Below are 12,887 nucleotides of genomic sequence, written 5' to 3'. Positions count from 1 at the left end.
GATGAACCGTGACCCTTGAACTTTGCCAAACTAAATTAATACTATCTGGATACTTTGGCAGTCATTGACAGTCATGAATCTAGCAGTTAAGTGCACTGCTACGATCGTCGGCACATATTGTTGATTGTACATTAATTTCATTCATGCCACGGGAATCGCTGAGTGCTTATTTCCCTTGTTAGGCATTTTGACAGCTCACACCTTTGATAGGGATCAATTTGTGGTGCCTGTGAGTGTTGGTGAATATGGAAACTTATTAATTACCGTTCGCAAGAGTTTAAAAGGAAGTAAGAAGAAACTGTCACTCACCAACGTATTCTGCTCGTGCCTTCGATCTTTCTGCCAGCGCGAGTCTTCTCATCAACTCGCGCAGCCTCCTGTTTGCTTTGTGGAGAGCTGCCGAGGCGTGCCGTGAGCCACCCGTCACGTACGTGCCGCCATTTTGGTGCATTTGGTTATTTACTGTTACTTCACCGACGTTGCCAAGCAAAATGTGCTCCCGTCGTTGCCTCTTCATTGCACCGCAGCAAATTATGCAGGTGAGAGAAGTACTTCAACTTGCACGTGGCTTGTCTCAACAAAGGCATGGAAGTACACAACGGATGTTTCTGAGGATATCGTCTGGGACCTACTGTCATTCGATCTCATTGGTGAGAGGGGACAACATAACTCACCTGTACTTGCTAATCTACTGTGACTGTGGCATTTCAACGTTCGGACTACGGTGACTACTTTTGTTGTTTTAATTTCTTACTTTGAAAACTTTGTAATCTGCTTTGCTATTCGTATCGACTAATTTGCTTATTATATTGTTGATGACATAATTTACATATGTGCTGTTTATGCTACTTTTACGTCTTTCTACATGTTACAGATGTATGGTATTGTCATTCCATGGCGGTTATTGCATCTTAGTCAGTTTTTGGAGTTCAGTGATGTGCTGGGTTAGTTTACTTTTAATGGATTGAGCAACTTACGTGCTCAACTTATGTTAGGGTGCTCAATTTTATTCATTTATAGTGATTATTTGCATAAGCGTTTAATACTGCTATGCGTGTTCGAATCACCTTTTGAATTTGCTCCATTTTTTTCGTACTTAAAAGTGATGAGCTATAGTGATGCTCAGTTTATTCGTTATTTTTGATGAACCACATTATTTAGTGCTCTATTTCAGTAGAGGGGTTCACATGAGGAGTCATACAAGGGCTCATTTTTTTCTGCATATTCTTTTATTAGTATTGAACCACATTAGTGCTCAAATTGCTCTTGAGGTGTTCATTTCCATTTTGAATTTTCTGAAGATTAGTTGTTCCAGTGTTTGGACTTATTTAATGCGTACTTATGCGGAGCCACATTAGTGTTCAACTTTGTTGAAACTCTCCATTCTTTTAAGTTTAATGATGATGAGCCAAAGAGGTGCTCAGTGTTCTTGCTGTTGATGGGCGCATAGGTGCTCACTCTTATGTTAGGTGTCGTGCTTATGCTTAATGTTATGAAGAGCCACGGGATGCTCATTGATATGAACCACGTAAGTGTTCTAATGTTTTAGAGTAGTTCAAATTGCTTAATGTTACGAAGAGCCGCAGGTTGCTCATTTTTGTTTATATGAACCACATAAGTGCTCTAATGTTTTAGAGGAGTTCAAATTTCATATACTAATTCTTATAGCTGAACCTTTATTGCCCTATATCTTTCGGAGTGTTCAGTTTCTTTTGTTTTCTTGTGATGAATCCATCCACTTCCATCCTTGTGGATTTTGTTATGTGGTGGGCCTTAACCACATTTATTTATTCTCCATTTTCTTTCATTTTCAGGTGCCGGTACTGCCTTTCGTACTTTCACCCGTTTGATGTTTTATCCTCTTCCACTTACTTTGCGAAGAGGGTTTACATTGGTGTGTTGCATGTTCTGTCATCTACTTTCTTCTTTCCTTCGTTCTCTCCTTTGGCTCTTATTTCTGTTAAGGGGGGAGATGTGTTACATCCTGATTTTCCTCCCTCTCTGTCCTTCCTTAGTGTCTTGTTCTCTGCTGCTCAGCCTGTATCTGTAATGTCACCTAGAGGTCCTTTTGTGTATGTTTGATTCTATTGTCAGTTATATCTGAATTTACTGAATTACATTCTCGCTTGTATCCTGTACATTAATTCTTGATTACTAAGAATAAACCCACATCTGGACGCAGCAACACAAAGAGTCCTCTTTCATTTTGTTAAATGTTACACTCACCTCTCAAAAGGGCTTTAAGCTTTAATATTGATCATACCAAAGAACACTGTGTGGATGATCAGCTTTTTATCGGGTTCACCATGGTGAAGAAAGGGCGTGCTATGCAGAGGTTGAGGTGGATGGTCCTCTTCAGTGCACTGGCCAAGAAGCAGCCCATTCCACCAGTGCTAAGGCTACTTTTGCTGTATTGGTACTCGGAGTGCCTGTCCTTGACATCTGCCAAGCTGTGCATAAGTGCCAGTGCACACATTTACAAAGCCCTACTGCCTTAAAACCAGGTCTGAAAGGAAGGGCTTTTCACCCTCTCAGTCCTGCAGAACGTTTGGTCTGGTTCTCTACAGAGGCCCTCCGCCTGTGGAGGTACTGCTTTATTTCTACAGTAAGATGAGGAACCTGCGGTTAAAGTATCCAATAATAACGATCGTTCTTGTGGATTCTTCATTTAACCATAGATTTCTCACTACCCTTCCACCCCCTCTTCTGTAGTGTGGTGTCTTTTTAACATTTGAAAATGTCCCAAATAAGAAATTTGAACACTGTTACCGACAGTTGTTCACACTTCCATCTGAGGGCATAGAAAGAGAAAAATAAGAAACTAACCAGCACCCAGGGGTGGCATTTACTTGGGGTTTCTCTCTGTCTCTTCTGGGGCAGTACAGATCCAGTGTGAAGCCACAGGGCGCCTCCTTGTGGTTCACAGAAGCATTGCTGGTGAAGAGTCCTGGATTCAGTCTGGCACCCTGGGAGTATTACAAAGTGTAGACTCTGTCCTTAGATGGAAAAACCACCCGAAAGAGCATTACCGAGGGTAAGTAACTTGTTCATTGTGTGTACATTTGTCTTCTATTCTACACCATGAGGTGGTATTTGGTAAGAGTCAGTGTTCACTCTTGTTTCAAATGCTGGTGCAAAGTATCCGCACCATCTGTCCAAGATGTTGCAAATCCTTCTCCGTATAATCATTCAATAAATGTGAATGAATATCAATGGGTGAGTCTGAAAAAATGAGGGGTTGAAGGTGAGCAATCAGAGCCTGAAAGTAAATTAGAGATCAGATATTTTATGTGTGGGGGTTTGTGTTGGAACAAGGTTCCATTGCATGACAGTGAGTAAAAATCTCAGATGATGTAGAGGAATTGGACCACTGCCTGAAAGAGACATAAAAATCTCCAGGTTGTGTCTCATCCAAGAGTATTAACTGTTTGTTGAGCATGAGAGGAACAGTGAGATGACTAATCATCTAGTAGTAAGAGGTTGCGGGCGGCATTAAGAGGAATTCAGGCCCCTCATTGAGGTAGCAATGAGGGAGTCAATGAGAGAAATACGGAGACAGTGATAAGGCGATGCTTGCTGTGGGCGATGAAGTATGGTGTTAGATGTTTGGCTATCCTGAGGTGTATTTGGCTTGCTTAGCTACAGAATTTACCTGACTGTTGAGATGATCTGGTTTGGAAAATGACTCTTGAATTTGGTAAAAATGTAATTGAAATTGAAGGATATCTAACAGATCAATGAAAAGAAATATCTTCATGGTCAGCATGCAATGTTAAGATTATCGGTCTAGGCTTTTTAGTTTGCTTTCAGACATTCGTGTATGACAAGTACTTCATAAATGCTGAGCATTTGATTTCTTAAAATATCTTCTTGTCAGAGCCTGGGCTTTAGTGATGACTGTCTTAAATGGACTTCACCAGGAATAGTCAAAACAACAACAACAGCAGTTGTTGGTGACAAACCAGACAACATCTTCCCAGAGGCTTCCTCTTGGAAGAAATTGATGAATTTACAATTTGAAACCAAAAGAAGTCTTATCTATGGCTTCTCTTAGCATAACACTGTAAACATGTAACCTGTTTGTCTGTAGTATGTGTGGTTGTAGATGCACGTGCCGTGCATATTATTGCCATCTGGTATTGACCTTGGACGTTTGAATTTTGTATTTCTTCAAAGAAGCCTTTTGAGTCACAAGATGTGCCGTGACTCCTCCTTTGGTAGACAAGGTACAGGGGCATCGGCTTCTTCTTACATTCTTTGAGCCTTTAAACTCCTGCTTCCTGCTGCTCCTGTCATAGAAGGTGGCCTTGCTTATGGCCATTGCATCCCTCAGGTGCATTAGCGAACTGCGGACACTCATCCTACAAGAGCCTTTCATTCAGGTTTCACAAAGATAGGTTTGTCCTCAGGGCCAGTCCTAAATTCCTCCCCAAGGTGGTATAACCCTGTCACCTTAACTATACCATAAATCTCCCAGTCTTTATTCCACACCCTGACTCTTCAGGAGAAAGAGCTTTAGACATGTTAGATGACAAAAAAGCTCTTATGTGTTAAATCAATTGGAAAAAGCCCTTCCGAAAGTCTGCCAGCTTTTTGTAGCTTTGCAAAGCCTTACAAGGACCACCCTGTTTTTAAAGCCGGTCTAATAAGATAAATAGCCAAGTGCATCCAGACTTGCTGCCACAAAGCTAAGAGAGTGGTACCATTGCGGTATCTGACACATTCCACCTGTAAGAAAGGATCTACCATGGCTCTCTTAGGGAAAATACCGTTAGCCAAAGACTATGGTTCGCCAGACTGTATAGAAGGCTTTGTTTCACACATCTGCATTAGCCAGTCTTTAGCCACCGCTTTACGAGGGTACAGCTTTACAGTCTGTGCAGAGAAAGTGTATCTATAGCCACACATGCAACAAACTGAAAATGTTACCCTGAAAGCATCTGTTAATAGCATGCAGTGCTGTTGAGTCACATGAGCGGCCCTTCTCAGAAGCTTTTGCTAATTGCAGATATCTTCTTTTGTTATGTTGACGCTTCCTAATGATCATAGTGCACCATGCCACTCTCCCTCAGACCCCATACACATTCTCGCCCATTGTGCGATAACATCTGACATGGTGGCAGAGTCCATGTTCACTGTCCACTAAGGAGGAGTCATAGCACTACACACAGATGCTTACATGGTAAGTAACATTTACCTTTCCTCCTTTTGTATACACATTGTTAGGCACAGGCAGGTGTTCAATCTCTCCTTCCACTTTTATATGTAAAGAGCAGCTTTTTGCAAGAAATGTCTGTTTCCCTTCAATATGATGTTGGTAATATGCTCATGAGATAATGATATTAACATTACCCAATGATCTTGTCATCCTAGTGGACAATACTAAACAGTATTTGTATTTTTTGCAAAAGGTTTGTTTATTTGATTAATCACAATCCGTACTATCCACTCCTATTTCACCAGGTGTCCGTGCAGGGTTTGGTGGTTGCTAAGACGCACGGCTGCTGGGTCTGCTTGTGTGTTCAAGTGTGCACATCAATGGACTGTATGATGTTTGATGCTTTATTTTGACATCTGTTTGTTTTATTTATTTCCATTGCATTGTTTTCACCCTATTCACTGGTGATGTCATCTCTTCCCATTGTCCATGTGTTCCTGTTGCCCTCCCTGCATTGTGTGTTGCATTTGCTCCAGCCGTCATCTCCCTCTGTTGGTCAGGTTTGTTCTAACAAGCACATCAGCATTGCTCGATTGCTTTTGCTCTTCCATTCTTGGTTGTTCTGGGCGCTGTCAATCTCTGGCTGCATAGCTTGCTGCTACTTTCCCAGCTGCCATCTTTCCACTGTTTGCGCTCTACCAATCATGGGGAACAGGGTCTTAACACCTACAGCCTGACTGGTGATTTTATGTTTATGTTTCTTCCTTTGGGGTGATGCAGACACACACCTGCATTTTCTGGTTTTTCCTACCTGGGCTAAGTTGGAATGTCGCACAGCAGGGTTTACAACTGCACTTGAAGTATGTGTGTGTAATCAACTTAAAAAAGATACGGTGCGATAACATTTACTAAGAGGTGCTTCGGAATGTAGAAGAACCTTACTTCAGTTTCAGGAAGTGCATGTGCTTCGTAGGCAAAGTGATGCTGGGGCTGGTTACAAGGTTCTTTTGTAGATGTCCTTCTGTTCATTGGCCCAACTCCTCAGAATGTGATTACTATGCAAGCTAAGTATGTAATGTTATAACTCACCATGCGCCACCAGTGTTGCTCTGGCAGGGAAAGGAGGACCAAGCCATTGGTTAGAAAAGTGTCCGACTGTCAACAAAAAGATGGTTTGAGAGTCAGATGATGACCTCTCTCCTGGAAGATGCAAACATTTATCCATTTTTTGAGCTCTTCATCACAAAGCCCCACCTTACAAGGGGCTAGTGCTGAGTAAGTGTGCTTTACATTCTATGAAGACCATGCTGCCTGGGTCCTGGAGATTGTACACAGTGCAAGAAAAACAGAAAGCTGTGGTCGACATACTCCATAGGTAAAGGTGCTAACCCGTGACATCCTGTTGACAAAAGGCAGCATTTCTAAGCAGTAGGAATTCCCGCATGAGCCTCTGTACAACCTATCACACAAATTCTGTCTGCAGCATTCTCAACAAGCTGGAGTCCTTGGTTTGCCATGCTCCATCTTTTGAGTCAGAAGAAGGTGGATTGAGGATATTAACATGAGCAAGTGTGGTTTATCTAGGTATGGTGCACATAAAATGGCAATAATGACGGGAGGCTTCTGGGTTGACTGTAGCCTGATATGTGAATATAGGTTTTTACTTAAGAATTAATTATCGTACCACTAGAACTGTGCTCGACAATATACCTCTTTTGGGAGTAAAGATTTAGAACAAAGGCGGACAGGTGCGAATCCAAAGTCTGACCAGGGCATTTATGAAACATTAGGCTAAAAGAACATGCATAAGCATTTTGAAAATGGTTAAAAAAAATTGTTCTGTAATCACTTAATTTGCATAAGGGACTTCAATCAGATGTGGTCACAAAAAGCAGGTGTGTGTCTTCTGATGGCATTAACAGCAGTGGCTTTATATATGCAGGTGTTAAATGAAAGGACTTTGGCAAACACTACTCTTGGGACTAGGAATACTGTACTGCACTTAATTTCCCATGGGCTCGTATTAGTTGTCATTTTACTCTTGTCTGCCTCCAAGTTATTCTTTCCTCTCTCCGGAGTCTCTTCTCTTGATTGCTGTGTTAACATGTCAATCTTTTAACCAGTAGACTAGATGATCCAGTGTGTTGTGTTCCCTGTGTAGATGACCCAGCTGACTGAGCGCCCAGCATGTGTGAAGAAAGATTACTCCAACTTCATGGCTTCCTTGAACCTACGTAATCGATATGCTGGCGAGGTAAGCAGAGCCTCATCGTTTATGTAGCTGATTTGGTGAAGCCGTTCTTCGTGTACAGGTTTCATTATGTCCTGTTGATTCCTTTTTGTTTGTAGCACCTGTGGTAATTTGGGTTGTTGGTTGAAGGGGTGAAAACTTACTCAAACAGCAGCCACAATCCTTGTTAGGGTGCATCAGGAAATAGCACTAAATGAACCTAGCCTTGACCATTTGGTAGCTTGGCATGAAAGCAGATAGGCTTAACTTAGAGGCAATGTGTAAAGTATTTATGCAGTACTCAATCAGCTATAGAGTGAAAGCACAAGAAAAATGCCACAGTATTTAGAAAAACAGATTAAAAAATAATAAATAATTTGACACCGAAACAGCAAAAATTCAATCAGTAGAACAGGGTAATGAAACTTTAAAGATTTTAGTGCAATCTAACGCCTAAAAGATCAAAACTCCAGGGCAATGTAAAAAAATGAATCATCCTGAATCCTTGTTCTCATTGTAGCACCAGCGGAGTTGTCTTCTTTGTATCTTAACTTATTAGACCCACTTCTGACAGTTAGTAAAGTCATTTAAAAGCGCAGCACCACCACAGCCATCTTCTATATACTTTAAATTGAGACATTCAACGTACAGAGCTTTGCGAGCAACTTGCTCAGTTTTGAGGCAGCATTCAACATTGAAATCTCTTTAACATCGAGTCTGTCAGTGTTTTCATAGCCTTTTACTGTCGAGGCACCATTCTGTTAGTGCTGAACCTCTGCACCAAGGCAAAAGGCATGAGAGATTTCCATTACAGAAGTGGAGTGGAGAGATGCCCCAGCACCACCGGGCCATATGTATCTTCAAGATGAACACTAGAGAACTGATACCCAGGAGGAAGAAGCTAAACAGTCCTCAGCAAAATGACTTAACAGCTCAATCCCATGCATGTTATTATGGCATTCACCTGTGGCTCTATGGGTAGAAGAACGGCTACTGAAGCACAGACTCTGGTCCAGGTCAAGGCATCGTGCATTTCAGCGTCAGGTTCACGGCTCCAATCCAGGTCCCAAAAATAAAAAATGGCCCACCAGGCTGCAACGCAGGCTCAGTTTAGAGTAGATACGCCGCTAGACCTCGGAGTCTATCCATGCCAGAATTTCTCCAGTGAAAGTTGTTGTATCATTCCCGAATGTTTTGAATGGGCTGTGAGAACACTCAATATAGCTACCGACATTCCACAGGAAGAAATCTCAATTATTTTTTAAATATTAGGGCTAAAAGCACAGAGATGTCCTTTGTTCCTCTGGGTTCTAGGCATAATCATTTGTCGTTTGTGCAGTATGGAAGATATTTGATTCCTTTTTATCACTTGTAGAAAGGCAATTTTATATAATTATCTTTGTGCCATGTTATTATTATTAGGAAATCCAAGGTCGTATAAAAGCTAAACCAATGTTTGGAGAATCCAGGTCTATAAGATGACGCTAGAAAGAAAATGAAGAACTACATCAGCATTAACAGTAGTTTAGCTTTTACTCCAAAGTATGTGACTCCGGTAAACCAGTGACAAGAGGAGCACTCATAAGCTTTGTCCCAGCCTCCCAGATGTGGCTGCAAGTAGAACTACTTCATAAAGAGAAACATAGAAATTGATGTTCAAGAAATTTACAGCACACTCATCCACGTTAGTGCAGGATGGACATCCTTACTTGCATATAAGGCAGGAATAAAAGCGAATAATTTGTATTGCAATAAATGAAAATCGTCAGAGGTGCAGCTTACTTACGGGCCATTTTCAGACAAGACAAATGTTTTCTATAATAAAAACAGAAGACCGGAGCCTCTCAACATTTCGGTCAAGAATTATACACTGCCTCTGTTGCCTAATTCAAATTGTTTAGAACCACGCGTCTCCCAAGAGAGGCCATATGGGAATTTACTTAACTTTGTACTTCTATTGGTAAAAAATTTAAATGAATGAAGTATCTGTTTTACACTGGTCACCCTTTTCCCCCTGGTTAGTCTTTACAATGCATCTCATGGTCTTTAAAAGTTGATTATTTTACTATTGATGCAGTGAAACCCATTTTTTTTGTTTCAACCCACATACTGGTTGAATCCTTGAAGCTCTCTAATTTCCCAATCTGATGATAATGCCCCCTTAGGCTCAACACCACTTCCAAATACATTTCCATCTTGAAAAAGGTGTTACATGGTGCAGCCTCAACGTTGATACCAAAATCAATAAAAATCATTGTGTAATTAACCCTCAAAATGATGAATACAATGCATATGGATCTATGTCCACTTGTTCAGAGCAAGACATTGAAGCTTGATCTCCTGTACTTGAACTAGCCTCATGAGAGTAGCAAGGCAGATCTGCCCCATAATATTTTTCTAACTCTTGACTATTGTCGTCCGGTGTCTTACCTACCACCGAACCCTTGTCTGTTGCGTGGTCAGATGTGTTCACTTTTAACCTCCATGCCTTTGCTCCATCCTTTAAGTGTTGTATGTACTGAATAGAGGTCTGGCTGTCCTTCTCCAAGAGATGTGTGGCCATCTGGGTCCGTCTGTACCTCAAATCATTCTCCTCGTTGTACCTGAATACGAATCAGAATTTGGACTCCTCCGTGTGTATACTTGGTTCTGGCCACTTCGCATCCTTGTCCATTAATATAATGAGAATTCTGCTTCATGTTTTGCAGGTAGCAGGAATGATCCATTTCTCGAATGCCATGTGCAAGACATCTGACCTGACGAAGTTTATGATCAAGCATCTTAATGAAGCATTGGAACCAGCAGATCCCGAGGTTTACACCCAGGCCATGTTCAAACTCACAGCAATGCTAATCAGCAGCAAAGGTCAGTTGGATATACCACATGTCAAGACTTCATTTGGGAGATTTGGTTGGCAGTAAATGGGGTTTCAATACAATTTGCAGGTAATAGACCCACAGATATCCTTCCAGATATCCTGCCATTCCAGATGTCTTTATAGTGTCATGAGTAGACGTTCACATGAAATAGCCATGAAGTCACAGATGCTAGACAGTGAAAGGTTGAATGCTGTTTTGTGTGTAACTCTCTGCAACGTGACAGAATATATGTCTGCACCGAGATGTATGAGTACTCTGTTATTGTTTTTCAGAGTGCGATCCCCAACTCCTTCATCATCTCTGCTGGGGACCATTGCGCATGTTCACAGAACATGGCATGGAAACTGCTGTCGCCTGCTGGGAGTGGTTGCTAGCTGCTAAGAATGGGATTGAAGTTCCGGTAAGGAGAAGCAATTCTGTTTGCACTTTCAAAAGCAAGTGTACTGAGGAGATGAGTGTTTATAGACTGGCATGCGATGAAGGACCATTTGTAAGATCTTCCAAATGGAGGTTATTTTAACTCCTTGGCTGCCATATTACCTGCCGTGTTAATGTATGTATACGTCATGATAGGAGTTCATAGGACAACTTTTTGACCTATATTTATATTTATTTATTCTAGAGCAGCCAAGCCCCTACCACTGGAGTCCTTTTTTCCCCCTCCAATGGGGGATAAACGCCTCTGCGGCCTGCTGGTTTGGAGCAGGAGGGTGGGAGATTTCGCCGGGTCTGATCCTTTCTGGGCATTGGCACAATCTCTAGTGAGGCATCTGGGTGCTCACTTCCAAGCCACTTAATTAATACCTGTGTGACATCACACACATATCAGATAGACCTGGGAGGGATTCCCTAGAGCCTCCCAGGTCCATCCATGGATTAAACTGGTTGACTTGGCTATGGGTGTGGCTATCGAGGGGGTGAAGTGCAGCTGTTACTTCCTTGTGCTCATATCCATCCATTCCCACTAGCTCGAGTGACTTTTTCTTTTGGTGGGGGAGGAAGGTGGCAGAGACGGTGGGAGGAGTAGCCAGCTCCTCTCACCTTCCCTCCCACCACGCCGTATGTTGGAAGAAACAAACCAGGAGGTGGTGATTGGCAGAGGATGAACTGGGATTGTGCCTAGTTCCTGCCATGCCAGTTCCCACTACCTGATTAAGTTTCATACAGTTGTCTCCCAGTCCTTCTCTGCACAAGAAAAAAATCCAAACCTTGTTTGATTCGATGCAGGGGCATAGAAACGTTAACACGCGCCTGCATCCCAGCGGGTAGCTCAGACTCTGTTTGAATATTTTCTTATCCTTAGACAAAATCAAAAGCACTTTTGGCTTCTTGCTAAGGTGCCAGCATACACCCACACAAAAACCTGTGCTCAGCGAGGAGCGTAGATGCTGTTTGGATTTTTTCTTACCCTCAGAAACCCTTAAGACAGCACACTGCTCCTTACTTGGGCATAGATACACACCTGCACCCGTGCAAGAATCCTGGTCACTGTTTGCATTTTTCTTTGCTTTAGAAACATTTCAAACCGCTCCCAGAGCCTTGCTGCGGCCCAGAACAAATGTCTGAGATTAAGGTAATTCACCACCTAGAGAAACTTACCAGCCTTAGACATTTGTGAACATTAGACACATAGAGAAGCCCTTGGTGGTGGGGCTTGTGACAATACCAACACCTTTTCTTACCCACAGTTTCCACCACAGGTCAGACATTAATTTAAAAAAAGGATTTTGTAACAGTTCTGTGACAGAAAGTTCTGGAATGTATTGGGAACAGTAAACCTTCCAGAAGTCAGTGTTCCCATACGTCTGCCAATAAAAACAATACCTTATGTGTGGGTAGTCCTAGTATAGCCAACAGGAACAGGCCCATAATGTGACTGCGTGAAGTCAGTATGGTGTCAATATTATCTTCACCTGGTCACATTTGTCCTGTGCAATAGGTCAACCGTCACATTTGGGGTACCGTTCTTATCAGGAGAAGTATGGGAACCTAGATGGTATGACTTTTGCCTGAGGTTCTGGAATTTTCCGTCCGGCAAAATTACACCCAGGTTATTATTACCTGTTGGCATCCTGAACCCATAGAAAACTCTCACGCGCTGAAGACCCAGAGGATCAAAGTAAGGGATCCAGCCTTGGCCAGAATGTGTTCCTGCACGAGGGAATTGCCATATTTTGTGAAAACATTTTGGAAGATCTGATAAACCTCATGTTTTAGCTGGCCAGCCAATCAGATTGATTTTGACTGTCTCTCAGTAATAGAAACTGTAGGATGTGTAGACTTTAAAAATATGCTTTTAACAGGTTCCCAAGGGTGATATCTGTAACCAACAGACAGATACCCTAAACCAGGATTTTGCTTGTAGCTGCTTTCCAAATTTCCCAAACTGCATTATGCCCATTTCTTTTTGCCTGTGAACATCAGGAACACTTAGAAAACTCATACATGTTTGGTACCCCTGCAAACAGGAGATGCAAAAAACCAACGTTGGGGATCTTGTCTTGGCAGGGTTATATTTCTGTGCAAGGGAGACTAAGGGGAAATACATTTTGGAAATAATTGCTGAACATTTGATCGACCTCATGTTCAGTGTTCTAGTGGCCAGCCAGCCAGCCAGTGC

General features: G+C 42.1%; 1 protein-coding gene across 4 annotated transcripts in view; it reads left to right on the top strand.

The window, feature by feature from the left end:
- Positions 1 to 12,887, top strand: part of PI4KA (phosphatidylinositol 4-kinase alpha) — a 548,133-nt gene that overhangs the window by 345,319 nt on the left and 189,927 nt on the right. For 2 of the 4 annotated variants that reach the window (XM_085633226.1, XM_085633227.1), the window contains 4 exons: positions 5,695 to 5,718; positions 7,320 to 7,412; positions 10,097 to 10,253; positions 10,540 to 10,667. In XM_085633226.1, coding sequence (XP_085489352.1) covers positions 5,695 to 5,718; positions 7,320 to 7,412; positions 10,097 to 10,253; positions 10,540 to 10,667 — 402 coding nt within the window. The remainder of the gene's footprint in view (positions 1 to 5,694; positions 5,719 to 7,319; positions 7,413 to 10,096; positions 10,254 to 10,539; positions 10,668 to 12,887) is intronic. The other 2 variants (XM_085633225.1, XM_085633224.1) reach the window with 1 other exon arrangement.

The sequence above is a fragment of the Triturus cristatus genome, chromosome 11 (assembly GCF_964204655.1).
Source record: "Triturus cristatus chromosome 11, aTriCri1.1, whole genome shotgun sequence".
Taxonomy (NCBI): domain Eukaryota; kingdom Metazoa; phylum Chordata; class Amphibia; order Caudata; family Salamandridae; genus Triturus; species Triturus cristatus.
The sequence above is the reverse complement of the archived record's forward strand: the minus strand, read 5'-3'. Positions and strand labels throughout refer to the sequence as shown.